General features: G+C 39.2%; 1 protein-coding gene and 1 long non-coding RNA gene across 6 annotated transcripts in view; one reads left to right on the plus strand and one right to left on the minus strand.

The window, feature by feature from the left end:
* Positions 1 to 17,695, plus strand: part of PRICKLE2 (prickle planar cell polarity protein 2) — a 150,502-nt gene that overhangs the window by 60,777 nt on the left and 72,030 nt on the right. For 4 of the 5 annotated variants that reach the window (XM_039875753.1, XM_039875757.1, XM_039875754.1 and 1 more), the window contains one exon: positions 5,198 to 5,381. In XM_039875753.1, the coding sequence (XP_039731687.1) occupies positions 5,198 to 5,381 (184 nt within the window). Of the gene's footprint in view, positions 1 to 1,493; positions 1,542 to 5,197; positions 5,382 to 17,695 lie in introns of all 5 variants that reach the window. The other variant, XM_039875755.1, reaches the window with a different exon arrangement.
* On the minus strand, positions 7,868 to 15,289 carry LOC120613150 (uncharacterized). The gene is made up of 2 exons (XR_005655605.1): positions 13,630 to 15,289; positions 7,868 to 8,991 (listed from the first exon to the last, which is right to left on the minus strand). It is a non-coding gene; the product is annotated as an uncharacterized LOC120613150 (long non-coding RNA).

A 17,695-nucleotide genomic window follows, 5' to 3' on the forward strand; every position in this document is an offset into this window, starting at 1 on the left:
ATTTCTACAATTTATGACTTGAACTTGTCAGAATCACGCTTAAAGGAAGATTCATTTATTGTCTTCATTCTATCACTTCTCACACAAAATAAGACACGATGGTTCAGAGTTCAGTGTTGTAAATAACCTGTCAACATCTCAGGTATAAGAACCTCCTCTCCACACGCGCACACCCAATCTATTTATAATGAATCCTTCCACATTAAGGTAGATAAGTTAATTGGTATAAATTGTTAGTCATTTTCCAAACGGTGTGGTCACTGGTGCAGATGACCAGAATACTTTGAGACGGTTAAAAAGAGAGCCTTCACCTACAGGTATTGTGTGTTCCATGGAAGAACAGATTGTGACTTCTGGATGTGGAAATGAATGAATTAATAGCTGCAAATTTGGGGTGGGGGTTTGCATGGGTCGTTGCCAGGTAGAGGGAGGGAAGGAAGGGGAATGCAAGATCTCTGCTCTCTGAATCATGCCTTATTCCTTGGAAACTTGTCATTCACAAACCCAATTATGTACAGGTAGAATGTCAACTCTGACAGAATGAAACCAATGTATGCTTTATATGGTTGGATTTTTTTTTTTTTTAATGAAATCCTGCTTTACTAGGAGGTTCTATTTTCATAAATGTCTATTTGCGGGGGGAAAAGCCAAATCATATATTTCCCCCACGCACTGCTGAAAAGCTTTAATCAGTGTGTCGAAAGAGAGAGCTATTGGGTGTTGTTGTGTGCATTTTGCCGAGAGGAGGAGAAAGACATGCGGATCAAGAGAAATCCTCTTGGCTTTACCTCTGACCCTCTGCTCCTTTCTGAGCATCTGGGCCCTGGGTTTGCTATTTATAAACAGAAGTTATTAAATTAGTCCTTCCAAAGGCTGTCATGGAATCACTGAAAGGTCGAAAATTCTTTGCAAATAAAAATGCCTTGCCACAGGAGTGCCTGTTAATTATAAATGAGAAGCTGAAGACAAGAAACTAGCAGGGAAATACATAAGATCTTCATGGTTTTGATTTACCGTTTTTATTTTCTTTCCTTCTTTTTTCCTCTTTTAGTTTTCATTTTTCCGAATGTGTTTATTGTTTCAGGAGTAAGGGTATTGTGGCTGGAATCGGGTATGCTGCCTATAGGTCATTGTTTTTGTTCAGGGGTTAGATAGAGCTTACTTGGAATCTCTGTTCTGCTTGCTGTTTAGGGTTTACTTTGAACATATTGCTTAATCTCCCTGAGCCTTCATTTTCTTCTCTGGAAAGTGGGGGTGATATTTCCTTTCTTGGAAGACTGGTATGTGAATCTGGACTCCTGTATATAACGTTTAAAGAAGTCCAGTGCTGTACATTCTGTTTGCGTGTGCCTCCACCTTAGTCCTGATCAGCCTTCTCCTGCTTCACCTTCCTTGTTTTTTGTGTAGCACTTAGCACTTTTAATATTCTATATGATTGAATGATTTGTTATGTTTAATGTTTACTGTATGTTTCTCCCCCTCCACTAATGTAGGTTTCATCTTCCCCTAATTGCTGATGAATATTCTGGAGTCTAATTTTGGTAAATATTCCTGTACCTTTTGTTTTAAATATATGACTTTCAAGTAAAAACCATTAATCACTAAATTTTTTTAAACACAGTAATTTTTTTCCCTTAAGTCTTAAACTGGTATAAAAAATTCCAGAGGGGAAAAACCCTGACCACTTCCCAGTACCCCCGACTTCTTTACAGTAGCTGATTAATTAGTTACTCTTAAAATGAGCTTTGACTATTTTTAAAAAGAACAGCCAGGGTTTGGATGAACTGTCTTTGAATTAGGAGATGCAAACCAGATCCAAGTATATATTCTGTCTGTATTTTTCAGTCTGATAAAAAGCAGGAAGTAGGAGAATCTGACAAGCCTAACTTGGCTGGACTAAACTGATTTTGTTTCTTCAGTACATTTTGGTGTCAAAATTCAAGCATAAGACATTAATAGAATAAGGACAAAAACTAACCGATCATCTCAATAGTTGGAAAAGAAAGCATTTGACAAAATCCAACACCCTTTTATTATAAAAACACTCAACAAACTAGAATAGAAGAAAACTTTTTCAATTTGATAAAGGGCATCTCCAAAAAGCCTCAGGTAAATCATACTTGATTGTGAAAGATTGGATGTTTTCCCTTAATAAGATCAGGAACCAGACAAGGACGTCCACACGTGCCATTTCTATTCACCACTGTACTGGAGGTCCCGGCCAGGGCAATAAGGCAAGACAAAGACACAAAAGGCATCATATTGGAAAGAAAGAAAACTGTCTCTATTCACAATGACATGATCTTATATATAAGAAATCCTAAGGAATACACACATACACACACACACATACACATACACAATTTGAACTAATAAACATGTTCATTAAGACCGATGTAAAATCAATGTACAAATACCATTTGTGTTTCTATATAGTAATAATCTGAAAACAAAATTAAGCAAACAATTTCATTTACAATGGCATCAAAAAGAATAAAATACTTAGAAGTAAACTTAACAGAAGAAGTACAAGACTTGTACCAGAAGACCACAAAATAGCATTAAAAGAAATTAAAATAGATGGAAACAAATGGAAAGACATTCTTTGTTCATGGATTGGAAGACTTAATATTTATTGTTAAGGTAGCAATATTCTCCAAATTGATATACAGCTTCAGTGCAATCCCAGCAGGATTTTTTTTTTCCCAGAAATTGTCAAGCTAATCCTAAAATTTACATTTTATGATGCAGCTGCCAGGGACTCAGAAGAAACAAAACAGTTTTTTAGAAGAAGAACACTCACACTTCACAATTTTAAAACTTCCTACAAAACTCGAGTAATCAAGACAGTGTGGTATTGGCATTAGGGTAGACATATAGGTCAATGGAATAGCATTGAGAGTCCAGAAAAAAACCCTTCACATTTATCATCAATTGATTTTCAGCAAGGATGCCAGGACAATTCATGGAGAAAGAATAAACTTTTTAACAAATGCCACTGGGACAGTTAGATAGCCACATGAGAATGAACTCGAAATCCTACCTCACGCCATATATTATAATTAACTCAAAATAGAACATAGACCAAATTATAAGAGTTAAAACCATAAAACTCTTAAATGAAAATGCAGGAGTAAATCTTTATGACATTGGGTCCCTTAGATATGATACCAAAGCACAAGCAGCAACAGAAAAAAATAAATTGGACTTCATCGAAGTCAAAAACTTTTATGCTTAAATAGACATCATTAAGAAAATGAGGACAACCCACAGAATGGGAGAAAAATTTTGCAAATCATTTATTTTATAAAGTACTTATATCCAGAAAATGTATAAGTGATGCTTACAACCTGACAATAAAAGGCAAGTAACTTTAAAAGTGGACTAAGGGTTTGAACAGACATTTTTTCCAAAGATATATAATAAGCACATAAGAAGATGTTCACATCATTAGTCATTAAGAAAGTACAAATCAAAACCACAATAAGATAACACTTCACACCCATTAGGATGACAAGAATCAAAAAGAAAACAATAACAAGTATAGCAAGGAAGTGGAGCAAATGGAACAGTCATTCCTTAATGGTGGGAATGTAAAATGGGACATATATTTTTGAAAAACAGTTTGACAGTTTCTCAAATTGTTAAACATAAAGTTACCATATGACCCAGCGGTTCTATTCCTAGGTATATACCTAAGAGAATTGAAAACATATGTACACACACACCAAAAGAAAAAAAAAAAACCTCGTGCATAAATATTCAGAGTAGCATTACTTAACAAAAGTCAAAACATAGGATCAGTCCAAATGTCCACCAACTGAAGAATGGATAAACAAAAAGTAGTATATTCGTACCATGGAATATCATTATGCAATAAAAGGGAATGAAGGACTGACATATACTACAACATGGATTAACCGTGAAAACATCATACTATGTGAAAGAAGCCAGTTTCAAAGGACGACATTTTGTATGATTCCATTTATGTGTATTTTCCAGAACAAGCAAAACCATAGAGGCAGAAAATAGATTAGTGGTTGTCAGGACCTGGGGGGAAGGGAATGTGAGAAGTTACTGCTAATTTGTGTAGGTTTTCTTTTGGGAATGGTCAGAATGTTCTAAAATTAGACAGTGGTGGTAGTTTCACAACTCTGAATATGCTGAAAGCCAGTGAATTGTTCACTTTTAAATGGTGAATTTTATGGTCTGTGAATTATATCTTAACAAAGCTGTTATCAAAAAATTCAGGCACATGTGGGGATTAGGAATACGGGTTCTTCATTGCCTTTATAAATTGCTATGAAACTAATCATGAAGATGAGAGTGCACATATAATAGCTTATTTTCTTAAAAATTTCTTCCTCCATTTTTTCTTCTCTATTTTATCAGTGGAAGCTAGAAATGCTTTTGTGCTGTTGACATGAACTTTTTTATTCCTTCATCATTTGTGTAGCCATGGAAAACAGAACAGATGGTAACCTTAAAAGAAAAATGTTCAATTTGGGGGAGAGATTTTTTATCATTGGCTGCTACCTTTTGAAATAATTTACATGTACGATCCTCTTGTGTATGAAAAAACGACCGATGTAGGAAAGATTTGGGTTTCCAATTAGAATTTTAAACCTACACAGAATTTTATTGGAGGTGAAAATGTCTTTCTCATGAAATCTTAGGACCAGGTTCGTTGAGTGGAAAAAAATGTTTTTTCTCTTCTTAAAGAAAATTTCACCTACAGTTCTTTTCAAAACCACTTCGGTTTTCTAAGGTCTAGAAACCCTTTATATAAATGGTATGTTGTCAATATTTGTTAAATCTACTGGTAATATTTCTGGTCAGCATATGTATTATGTCTAATTACTATTATAGTCTAAGAAATTGTGGTCATGGTTCATATCCAGTGTTTACCTAGTAAAATAATATATTTTGACGTTCCTCTTGTGATAGTGATTTAAAGGAAAAGGTGGGGATCCATGTGTAAACTTCCTTAGCATGCTTACCTGGTGGTGCCTGATTGTGTGGCACCTTCTACAAAGACAGGCGTGCTGTGGTACGCTCCTTTAGATGCTTTTGCCAAAAGGCAGTTGCCAAGGAATGTGTTTATGCTTTGGAATCCAAGGGCTGGGGGCTGGCAGGCCAATCGAAAAAAATGGTATCTTTTGCCTTCCTTCTCACCTACCACCTTTGCTGCTTGCAGGAAGATCTGTCTGCACTGCAAGTGCCCTCAGGAGGAGCACATGGTGACGGTGATGCCCCTGGAGATGGAGAAGACCGTCAGCAAACTCATGTTTGACTTCCAGAGGAACTCGACCTCAGATGACGACTCAGGCTGTGCCTTGGAGGAGTACGCCTGGGTCCCGCCCGGGCTGAAGCCTGAACAGGTACCATTCTTGACGTGAGGGTGGTTGTGGTTTGGCTTTTGTGTTTATGTTGCCCGTCCTTCCTCATTCCGGTGCGGAAGGAAGAATTGACCTGACTGATTCAGAAAAGAGGTTGGGGCTCCATGGGTTGAAGATGTCCAGGGCCTCAGGAGGAAATGAGGAAGAGAAATAAAACTGAGCCTTCTGTGGGCCATTACTAGTTCATTCTGAATCACAATTATTAACTTTTAACAGAAGATTTTCTAGAAACTTCATAGGTATGTTGGCTTTGAAACATTAGATAGTGAAACTTTGGTTTTGGAGAGGGAAGGGAAGTTCTACATTGGCCATGAATCTTAACGTTAAGATCCTTTGTAAAGGAGAGTGAGGAAATATGGATTCGCCTTATTCTTTCCAGTGATATATGCTGTGTTTATTACATTTGGCCTTGCTTTACAAAGAAAGACATTGGCATTTCCTGAAATATTTTGACACTACCCACAGACTGTAAATATTATTTGCTCGATGAGATGAACTTGGTTTCTCTCTGTTTCACTGCATTTTGTTTTTTCAGTGATATACAGCTTCTGCTTTGCATTTCTTGGTACTTGGAATTTTCTTTTCTGCCAAGCTCAGTGTTGGTTTAGAAGCCCCTTCTGTAGACTGGATATTTTCATGATCTTCTCTGTGCTTCTTTGAGAGACAGTTTTATCAGAATCTAAAGTGTTCGACCACTATTTCCTTCCTCTGACATGAAAAGTTTCTTGCTCTGGAGAAACTTTATGTCTAACATAGTGTTTTGAAATGTAAAAAACGCTAAAATTTTAAGGCAATAACTTTAAATGTGATCATTCTTTTAGAAAAAATTCTTTATGATTAAAAAAGGCCTAAGAATTCACCAACAACTTAAGAGTGGGACCCTGATAACATCTTTGATTAGCCATTTCTTTTTTTTTCCTTCCAATATTGAGGTTACAAATTGACTGATAAAATCAAGCACATAGGCAGGATTTGTTTAGCCAGTAAAGTATTGTTTAAAATTTTGAATCGGTTGCTAATATTTAAAAGTTAGGAATTTCTATTGAAAAGTTCATATTTATATCTGGAAAATTTGAGACTGTGGAATCTCATTTCTGCTATGATTGGTTTTCTGGCCATTGGCTTGAGTGCTGGTCATTCTTCCTTGACAGAGCTTGATCTCTCCAAGTCACCCTAGTCTTCATTAAGTTCACTTTGTCCCTTTGTGTTACCTTTCTAAATGCTACGGATACTTCGGTTTTGTGATCTCTATTCTAATTCTTACCATTAGAATAGAGATCACAAAATATCTTGGAATAGAAACATTCACAGGAAATAATCTTCATGAGAATTCAAGGGAGTTCTGTGTTGCGATATTAGCAGGAAGAAATAAAAGCTTTTTCTCTCAGTTTGTAGGGTGTGGTTATATCTTTACTTTTTGTTCTGTTTCAGTAAAGATTGTATTAAATAACGAGAGTAGTTTAATTTGGCTGAATTTGTCTAGAAACTCAAATGAGGTGGTAGATGACTGAATATCTTTGTTTGACGTCACCATTCTACCCCCAGGACTAGAGCAGTAAGTTTTCACACCTACATACATCTGTAAGCTTGTTTCATTTTCTTGCTAACCTCATTTCCAGCAGCTTCTAAGAGACCCATCTTTGTTTTGTTCATAGTACTTCCTGCTAAATTGAGCCTCGAAATTCCAAAGTTAAGCTGTTTTAAGTTCTCTGCTTAAGTAGATTCTTCTCTAAGATGACTAAACATCATTCTGTGATGTTCAGATTCAGAGAAAGTTTTCTATTGACCCAAGAGAACAGACAATTGCAAGAGCTAGGTCTTGGTTAAATTCACCAGTTCAAAAAGTGAGTGCTTCTGATATTTTTGGAGGCCACTTGACTCATCTGAAATGAACGTCTTTGGGAAGTATAAAACAATGTTCTTTGATTTGTTTTGAAAGAAAATGATTAATGCTATTAAACAAGTGGTTTGAATTATGTCAGATGAAAGGATATTCCTATGTCTTACAATTCTATTGTTCTTTGGATGGTTTTCTCTGTTCCCTACAGTTACTCAAACCTATATGACACAGATGATTCAAAAGGGAAGTCGTTCTTCAGAGCGAGTCTCTCTTCAAGCTATTTGAAGGGCTCTATATTTGCCTAATAAAATATGAGTATATATTAAAGATGTTTGAAGGGATCATGTTGCATGAAAGAAATGGGCTTCAAAATTTTAAATTGTAAGATCTTTTGAAGTTTATTACTAACAAAACTGTTTATAGGTTTAAAGATTTTTAAAGATCTATTCAGTATGTTTTAAGATTAGAAAAATTTGAGGCCTAAATGCCTTTCGCTAATAAAAATTCTGGTGTTTAATATCATGTTAGTTGTCTCTGGTTTGGGAAAAACCATTTTTCTATCAAGAGAAATTACAGTGAACATGAAAATATTTTGTGCTGGAGGCAAAATACTAAAGACTAGTTAGGGTTGAGAGTAATGTGCTTTTATTTTTGTTAGAAACCTTTCATTTCACTCCATGATTGTGGAGTTGGTTAATATACCTTCAGGTGACACTCTTTATTGTTCTTGTTTCTTATGAGAAATACCTTCCAATTAAATATAATGCCATTGAAAGTCACCTCCCTTTTGGGGAGGTGTTCTTAAATATTGGCATTTAATTGCCAGCCACAAAACCTAACTTTCTCAAAATAGAATGGAAAATGATAGATATAACAGATGATGCCAGAGAGGACAGGCATGTAACTATGATTTTTAATGACTAGCCTGAGAAGTAATCAGAGAGTTTGCCCAGATCCTTGGCCTTTGCTTACTCCCAATAAGGTGTTTAATGCCATCCAGAGAGCCCCGTGGTAGCAGAACAGAGAACTGGAGTCTGCCCTGATCGATCATCTGAAGTCATCCATAAGGCTCCAATTTCTCTTCAAACTCAAACAATTAATAGTATGTGCTCTATCTCAGAGATACCATGATTATAAATTTACAGTACATAACACTTCAGGAAGGATTCAGAAAATACTTAATGAGCTCTAAGAAAGGCAAATGGTGAGCAGGGTTTCTCAAGCTCAGTCCTGTTGAAATTTGGGGCTGGACAAGTTGTTGCTATTGAGGCGTCCTTTGAATTGCAGGATGATTAGCAGCATCCCTGGCCTCTACCCACTAGATGCCAATAGTACACACCACACCTCTCCCAACATTGAGGTAACCAAGCATGTCTCCAGACATTGCCCAGTATCTCTGGAGGATGGGTTGAGTGCTACTGGGTGAAAGTGATGTTAAAACCTGAAGTATCTGTCAGCAAAATTCTGGCCCAGTTGATATAAAGAATGGCTCATTTCAACAAACATTTTTTGAACATCTACTATGTTCTAGCTCCAGTATAATATCTGTTGCCTTGTAAGGTGGTCAGGTATTCGGCAGAGTGAAAAAGTGGTGATCCCATGTTGACTGTGCAGAGACCTGTGCTTCTGAGGCAGATCCTGCTGTTCCCACTAAGTCAAAACAAGAGTTGGAGCGGCATGAGGAATAGGCAGTGGGCGGGTCACCTTTTGTTCTCCGGAACAGAAGTTGCTTTTTCCTTTTTAAAGGGAAGACTTTATTATTGGGGGAAAAAAAAAAAAAAGGAAAAGAAATATGAGAAATCTAAGAAAGCAGATAAAAAGCACTCGAGTTCTACCAACCAAAGGAAATTGTTTTTCAATCTTTTTGCATATATATATAACAAGTATCTATATAGGAATACATTTCTGTTTCATTTTGGACAAAAATGTGATGACGCTACCTAATTGTTGTGGCTTTCTTTCCCACTTCACGTATTTTGAAGATATTTTTTCTGTAAATATATTCAAATCCAGATTATACTTCTGAATAGGTGTTATCCTTTGGAATAGGTAGGTATATAGTTCTCCATTGGTAGTTTCTAAGCTGGAGTGGACCACCCACCACTAGGGGGCATTTTGAACTGTATGTTTGGTAGGAGGTAGTTATTGTCATAATGGCTGGGGGACTCCACAAGATCCCTGCCCTCCTGGATTTTAATTCGTGGGAGCTTGGGATGCTAAACATCCTGAAAAGTACTAGACGATCCTGCACAAAAGGAGAACTGACTCCTCCCAAATACCAAGAGCACCACCATTGAACAATCCTAAGTTGAAAGTTTCTATTTGAATATGTGTTGTTGGTAGCTCTCCTCGACATTAAATTAGATGGTAGCAGCCAACCTTCCTGTACTTTTGCCTATTCCTCTCCTGAAGAAAAATTCCTAAAGGTGGAATGGTTACATGTAAACCTTTTTTAAGGCTTTTGATCCATTCTGCCAAATTGTCCTCTTGAAAGGTGCTAACTGCTGCATCCTCTGGGTGGATAGCCTTCATTAGGTACCTGTGGATGTAGTTTTTCTATTAGTTCTTCTACTCACTGCTCCATGGAAATCTGAAGAGGTCATCGGATTGTTTCTCCTGAGTGAATGGCCTTTTCATTGATGTTTTTTATACTCCAGTATCTGTGGGGGCTTCTCAAATATACATGTCCTCAAATCCTTGATCTCCAAACATTAGTAATTTTACCCTGACCTTAACTGTGTTTTTGCACATAAAGCATAGAGATTTGATTATTTGTCCAGAAATCTCCAGTTTCACTTCGAATTATCTCAGGAAGGCTAAAGAGTAGATGTCAGGAGTAATTGGCCAGTTTTTGGCTTTCAAAGTATGCTGCTATAAGGGGCAACATTCCCTAAAGATGTGGGTGAATTAGTTGGTTTTGAGCCTTGTGAAAGTCTAAAATGTCTTTATTGGGTACATAAAGTTGTTTATTTGGCTTTCAATATAGTGACTATTACTCATCCATCAGATGTCAGATTAAATGTGTTTTCTCAAGGAGCTTCTCTGACCTCGCCCACCCCACTCCCAATAGAAAGTTAGGTCCCATTTATGGCAGTCTCTGGAATTTTCCTTATTAGCATTCGTCACATTTGTAATTAGATACTTATTAGTGTAATTATTTGTTTACTATTTGGCTCCCCCACTTCGTTTTAAGATCTAAGATGGCAAGGATCTTGTCTGCTATGTTTTTTAGGAAGCGCTCAACACCTAGCACAGTGCCTGACACATGGCAGCCACCCAGCAAATATTTGTTAAGAGACAAGCAGATGACCGGGAGCCTCTGAAGGACCAGAAATGTTCAGAGTTGCATCACATTGAAAAGATAAAAAACTCTTAAATGTTTTTCTATGTGAAGAATTATTATGTATCAATTATTCCTGCTCCCTATGCTTTTCTTAAAAGTGTGTGTTCTGAGCAGATTCCCCTGACCAGCCTAACTGTTTCAGAAGTTTCTTAGGTTACATTGCAAAGAGGCAGGAGACGGATGGCATCTTGTGAAGGACTGGACTCCAGTACAAACCTGCTGCAGTGTTTTCGGCTCCAAGACTTAGGGTCTGGAGCAGGATGAGAGGAGCCGAGGGTCTGGCAGAAGCCCTTCTGTTTCCATACCAGGGGGCCATTTGTGTTTCCATCCCAACCTGGGGAGCCGTCGAGAGTCACAGTGTGGGGAGGGATGAGCAGGGCCCAGTGCAAAGAGCCTTGCTTCTGGAGTTGGGCAAACGCAGCTGCTGCTCCTTCCCTCTCTGACTTCAGGAAAGTTCAACTTCCAAGAGCCTAATATTCCTCTTAATAATGATGATGACCATGGAAAAAAATGACTAAACTTTCAGTCAGACCCTTGTTATGTGCCATTATTATGTTTAATTATCATAACCTTATTTGGTAATTATTATCCCTGTCTTTGTTTTAGAAGTGAGTAATACAAGGTTCAGAGGCGTTAAATAACTTGCCCAAGATCACACAGCTGATGAGCAGCAGAGACAGGTTCAGTCTCAGACAATCTGACCTAGGAGCTGATAACTGAGACCTGTAGACCACTGGGCTGATCTGGGCCCCAAATGAGGGCATGTGTACAAAGCTCCTAGGGTGTCTGCACACAGAAGCTGCTCAATAAAGTGGCTGTTTCCTTACCTCCGTTCTTGTGAAGCTGTAGTAAGTGACACTGATCACTCTTGCCCTGAGTGGGCAGGCAGAGGGGGAGAAGAAATTTTGCCTGTCCATAACGGACGAAGGTTAGGTGAGGATGGAGGAGGTGGATTAAACATAGATTTAACGGAAATCCTGGATTCCTTCTCAACCTTCTCAAAGGTTTTACTAAAATAATTTTCAATTCTACCACTACAGGAGCCTTTCTGTTCCCCAGCGTCTTTGCTGTGGGGTTGTTGGAAAGGTGCAGCCTCATTCAGATGAAGTCTGGCTCTGTTGAAGCAGAGTGACTTGGACAGGCGCCCAGATGGAGCCACCTGACTCTGACTTCTTCAGTGCCCCAACCAGGCTTCAGGGCTGTCTGCTGAACAGGTGACTGCCACCCACCTTCCTCAGTGCTTATGATCTCCTGCAACATCACAAACCCCAGGCCTGGGAGGAGTGAGTCCCTGGGGCATTTTCTGTAGGTTACTCAGATTGCAAAGAGAGCCTTCCCACAAAGAAGAATATTACAAACTTCCCTTTGGGGAGTAACAGGTCAGGAGTGGACCCTGGCTCTGACCTCTTAACTTTGCCTCGGAGAGCCTCCTTAGCACCTGCCTTTAATGGCTGGGCTGAGGGCTTCGCGACAGCGTTCTACTGGATTGTATTCTCCCTAATGAGAGAGTAAGGAATGAATCAGAGAGTATGCTGGAGAATTTTGTGAAAAAGAAAAAGCAATTAGGCTTTTTTAATTTGTTCGGTTATTCAATGATATCTAATATGCACCTACTATGTGTCAGGCACTGTCTAGGTAACAGGGATAAAACAGTAAATGAAATAAAATTTCTGCTACATTGTCATCATAAGGAGGTGTTGGAGACACGTAAATTAGAAAACAATAATCAAGATAATTCAAGATCGTGATTAAAAAACGAATGATGTTAGTAATAGTGATATAATTATTTAGTGAACTCTTACACGTGCCAGGCATTATCCTAGGTGCTCTACAAGTTGTATCTCATCTAATCTAGACTATGAAGAAAATAAAACAGCTTCTGTGATAATGAACACGGGTCGAGATGTTGGAGGGATTGCTAATTTAACCGATTGGTCAGGCATGGCCTCTCTGGGGAGGTGGTATTTGAGCAGCTACTGAATGACATGAAGAAGCCTGCCATGCAAAGATCTGGCTTGTTGCTGAAGTTACTCATTTGTGTGCAGCTCAGAAGTGAAATGAAATTAGTAACAACTTTGTAACTGCACAAAGAATTTGGGGAAAGTGTTGTTGGACGGTTTGGGGAGACATGAATGGAGCCCATGCAGTGTCTAACGATTGTCAAGGCTTCCATGGACATGAAAACTGGGAAGTCCCACTGCTATACTTGCTCCTGAGAAGTCAAAGGAGCCCCTATCATGCATCACCTTGATGCTTCTGCCTCTGCAGGTAGAAATAAGGCAACACAGAGTCTCCATTTAGAGACTAGAGAGGTAACAAGCAATCTTCCATATGATGAGTACATAGCAAAAATTCCATATACGTTTGCATCTGCCCCTTTTGTCATATACCCTGCCTTCCAAAATGTGAGCCTGTTGGAAGGAGATGTACACCGCCTTGTTCAACGCTATTGCTTGGTGCCTAAAATAATGTCTCATATATGTTACTCGTTCAGTAAACAAATGCTAAATGGATAAACAATCACATTTAATCCTTGTACAAATTTCCCACGTTTCCAATGAAGACCGTGCAGCTCAGAGAGGATCAGAAACTTGCCCAAGATACCACAGCTGGTAAGAGGCAGAGCCAAGATTCACACCAGCCGTCTGTCCCACTCCAGCGCCCACCCAGGCTCTTCCTCCTCCACCCTCCCTCTTCCATGGCGATCCACCCAGGATATCAGGTCTAAGGAAAGCAACTTAGCGTGTGTGAGGAGAGGAAGCAGCATGTGTCATACAAGGCTCTTTCATTCTTAGGAGAAGGAAATTTCTCCTAATCTCGGGTTGACCCTGGTGACTAAGGAATTCCCCTTCTCTCCACCTCCAGTTTCCCCATCCCCGCAGGAAACAGCATGGCTCTACCTTCAAAGGCTTGTTTTCCTCACAATGATCTCTGTTTATCTCTGGCTCTTCCCATTCTCTCATCCTGGCTTGGAGCCCACATGGTGAGAACTACATTTCCTCTACTTCCTCCTGCTGCCCTCATGTTCCTGGTACTATGTCACGTACCTGGGCACTCAGCAGTGATATTCATTCCTTCAGCAAATATTTATGGAGTGCCAGCTACATGCAAGGCACTTTTCCAGGGACAAACAAGTATCTGTGCCCTTGTGGAGGTGCCGTTCTAGTGGAGGATACAGACAAATTAACAATGAAATGAATAAGACACTTTCAGAAAGTTATGTGTGCTGAGAAAGCAGTAAAAAAGAGTGATGTGATTTAGAGCCAAGGTTGGCAAACTTTTTCCTGTAAAGAGCCAGATAATAAATATTTTAGGCTTTGTGGAACATGCAGCCCCTGTTGCAAATACCCAACTCTGATGTCACAGTGTGAAAGCACTCATAGACAATCTGTAAATGAATGTGCATGGCCATGTGACAATAAAACTTTATTTACAAAAACAGACAGCGGGGCCAGTTTTATCCACAGGCTGTAAATTGCTACTTCCTGATTTGGAGAGTCTACTGTAGAGAGCAAGGGCCACTGTGAAGAGGTAATATTTGAGCCGAGTTGTTAACATGGAATGATGATTAAATCTGCAGATTTAGTAGCCTAGTCCTGCAGTTTTCAGATTGCGTTAGCACCAGCAGCACTAGTATCACCTGGGAACTTATTAAAAATAAAGATTCGCAGGTCTTGCCCCAGACTTCCTGAACCTGAACTCTGGAGGTGGGCCCAGCAGTCCAGCTCAGCATGGCCTTCAGGTGTTTCTGCTGCATGCTGAAGTTGAGAACTGCTGTCGGGCAATGGAAAAATGACAGTGTTGGAAATATATGGGGCCAAATCTTCTCTCCACCACTTACTAGCTCTGTAACCTTGGCTGCCCTGAGCTTTAGTTGATTTGTCTGTAAAACGGAGAGGGTTATGTTCACGTCCAAAGGAACTGTGAGAATGAATGAATTACTCCCTTCCATTCCCAGCATCTTGCCCCGTGACTGACTTTCCCTGAATGTAGCCTAAATACAAGGCTGTTTGTTAAAGGAGAATTCAAAATGCTTTTAAAATCCTTTCACTTGTCCTGCTTCCTCAGCCCTCGCCTTGGTCTGTTCATTCAGATGATGGTTTTGTGCCTGTTACTTCAGAGCCATGAATTCTATAGCTAAGGCTCACCACGGGGAGGGGGTCACAGTGCCAGGCACCCAGTTTTACCATTCACATTCGGACAGTTGACAGTTTGCTCTTTTTATGTGAGAAGCTATTTATACCAAGAAGGACAGAGGCTGGCAGATGTGAGGGAAGGGAGAGAAGAATGACAAAGGAGTTCATCTCTCTAAGCCTTTTAGGCGGTCTGGTTCATAGGGAGGAAATGCACAATCTAATAGCCCCTCTAAAAACTCTACAAAAACTGTTATTAGACTCACCAGCCATTTGCAGTGTCGTCTTCATTTCATTACTCCATCAGCTCATGCTGAGCTCAAAATGGAATTTCATGGCTGCGGTGAGATGCATGCTTCTCCAACTGGATTGTATTAAATTTCTTCTAAGCTGCATCTCCTGCGTTAGCCTTTGCTGTCACTCACCCCAGTGTTTTCAGTGCAGTGTGAGAGATGAATAGGGAAGGGAGGTAAGAAGGAGATAGGAGACCCCAAACCATCTCCTGACTAGTTCTCAGGAAGCCAGTCACATGAATGATGCTGTGTTTATCTTGGCTCCAGAAATGTACTAAGTCATCGGATGGCAATGGGAAATATGCCTTTGTGTGCTGCATTCAATAAAACTGCCTGTAAATGAACTTGTTTTCAACATAGCTGTCAGAGGTTGGACTAGAACGTGGGTTCAGGCTTAAGGGCCTCTGCCAGATGAAGTCAGCAGCAGTGTGGCCAGATTCCACCAGCAGGGCCTTGTCAAGGCTCGCGTGCAGAGTGTGAGGCCCTGAGAAACCAAGGCTCATTTGCAAACGCAGGAAGGGAGACCTGCCATCGGAATTCCCAGCTTTCAAGACAGATGGTTTTAACCTTTACAGTAAATGCGTTCTGGGATCCTTGAAACTGGGAGTGGGCCTCTGGACTTGGACTTCCTGCATGAGTTCATAGCCGCACACCCTTTCTGCTGACTGAGTAGCCTACACTGTGAGCTGGTCTGAGAGTTGATTTACTATCAAGATGATCTCTTCTGCCTCGTGACTCGTGAGATATTTTCACTAGTTTCATGAGATGGTTGGATGAATCTGCCATCAAATCAACTAATAGCTAACGTCCTCCATCTGTTCATTCATCTGTCTATCAGTTCATTCATTCACTTGTGCATTCAGCCATTTATTCATTCAACAGTTGTTTATTTTATTTTATTCATTTTATTTTTTAATTAATTAATTTATTTATTATGGTGAAATTGGTTAACGAAATCCAATAAGTTTCAGCTGTACACTTTAACAGTAAGGCATATATATATATTTACACTGTGTGTTCACCTCCCATAATTGGATTTCTTTCTGTCACCACATATTTGACCCCCCTACCCTCTGATAACCACTAGTCTATTGCCCATAACCATGAGTCTCTGTTTGTCCTGTTCTTTTGTTGCTTTTAGGTTTATATCCCACATATAAGTGATACCATGTGATTTTCAACTTTTTCTGTCTGGCTTATTTTGCTTAGCATGATTATCTCAAGGTCCGTCCATGTTGTCGCAAATGGCAGCATTTCATCTCTTCTTATGGCTGAGTAATATTCCATTGTGTATATGTACCACAGATTCTTTAGCCAGTTATCTATCATAGGAGACTTCGGTTCCTTCCCTGTCCTGGCCACTGTGAATAACGCTGCTATGAACATCGGTGCGCAAATATCTTTTCAGATATGGGTTTTCAAGTCTTTGGGGTAAATACCCAGTAGAGAGATTGCCGGATCATATGGTAGATCCATTCTTAGTTTTTTGAGGAATCTCCATCCTGTTTTCCGTAGTGGCTGTACCAATTTGCAGACCCACCAGCAATGTATAAGGTTTCCTTTTTCTCCGCATCCTTTCCAACATTTGTTATTACTTGTCCTGTTGATTATAGCTATTCTAATGTGTGAGATGGTATCTCATTATGGTTTTGATTTGCATTTTCCTAATAGCTAGTGATGTTGAGCATCTTTTCAAACATTTGTTGGCCATTTGTATATCTTCTAAGAAGAATTGTCTGTTCAAGTCCTTCAACAGTTGTATATTAAGTGCCCATATGTGAAAATCCTTCCTCAAGGTGTGATTTTGGTGTGGCTGTTTACCAGGTCTAGTGTAAAACTGGAGCTTCCCAACCCCTCTCTTTACAGTGTGCTTTTGCATGGCGTGGAGTTCACAGGCAGACGTAGAATCTCTCTTTGTGGAAGATCCACACTCACTTTAGGCTTCGCGCTGGCCTCTCGTACCTTCTAAATTCCTATCCTTCTGAGCACATGGTGTTCAAGAGTGTAAGCTTTGACACTAACTAGCTCTATGTTCAAATTTTAGCTGTGCTACTCTCGAATATTGGCCTAGTTAATCCTCTGTGAACTTTCATTTCATCATTTGAAAAATAAGAATGTTATCGCCTAACTACAGTGTGGTTGTAAGGATTAAATAAGACAATGCCTTAAACCTGGGGCTTTAAAAATGGCAGCTTTTAGTTTTTTTAATAGCCAGAAATTTGGAAACAACCCAAATATCTATCAATAGATGAATGGATAAACAAATTGTGTTATATCCATATAATAGATTACTACTCTGCAATAAAAAGGAATGAACTCTTGATATTTACAACATGAATGAATCTTAAAATCATTAATCTGAATGAAAGAAGGCAGACCCCCCAAAAAATGTAAACTGTAAGATTCTATTTATATGAAACTCCAGAAAATGTAAACTAATCTATAGCGATAGAAAGCACATTGGTTGTTACTTGGGGGTAGGGAAGGTGGACAGGAGTGGAAGGGAGGAGTGACAAAAGGACAGAGGACACTTGAAGGTAATAAGTGTTTTTACTATCTTGATTATATCGATGGTTTTGTAAGTACTGCACATGTATGTTAAAACTTGTTAAATTGTATACTTTGAATATGTGTGGTTTATTATATTTCGAATACCTCAGTAAAGTGATTGAATGAATGGATGAATA

Source organism: Pteropus medius, unplaced genomic scaffold, assembly GCF_902729225.1.
Source record: "Pteropus medius unplaced genomic scaffold, Ma_sr-lr_union100, whole genome shotgun sequence".
Taxonomy (NCBI): domain Eukaryota; kingdom Metazoa; phylum Chordata; class Mammalia; order Chiroptera; family Pteropodidae; genus Pteropus; species Pteropus medius.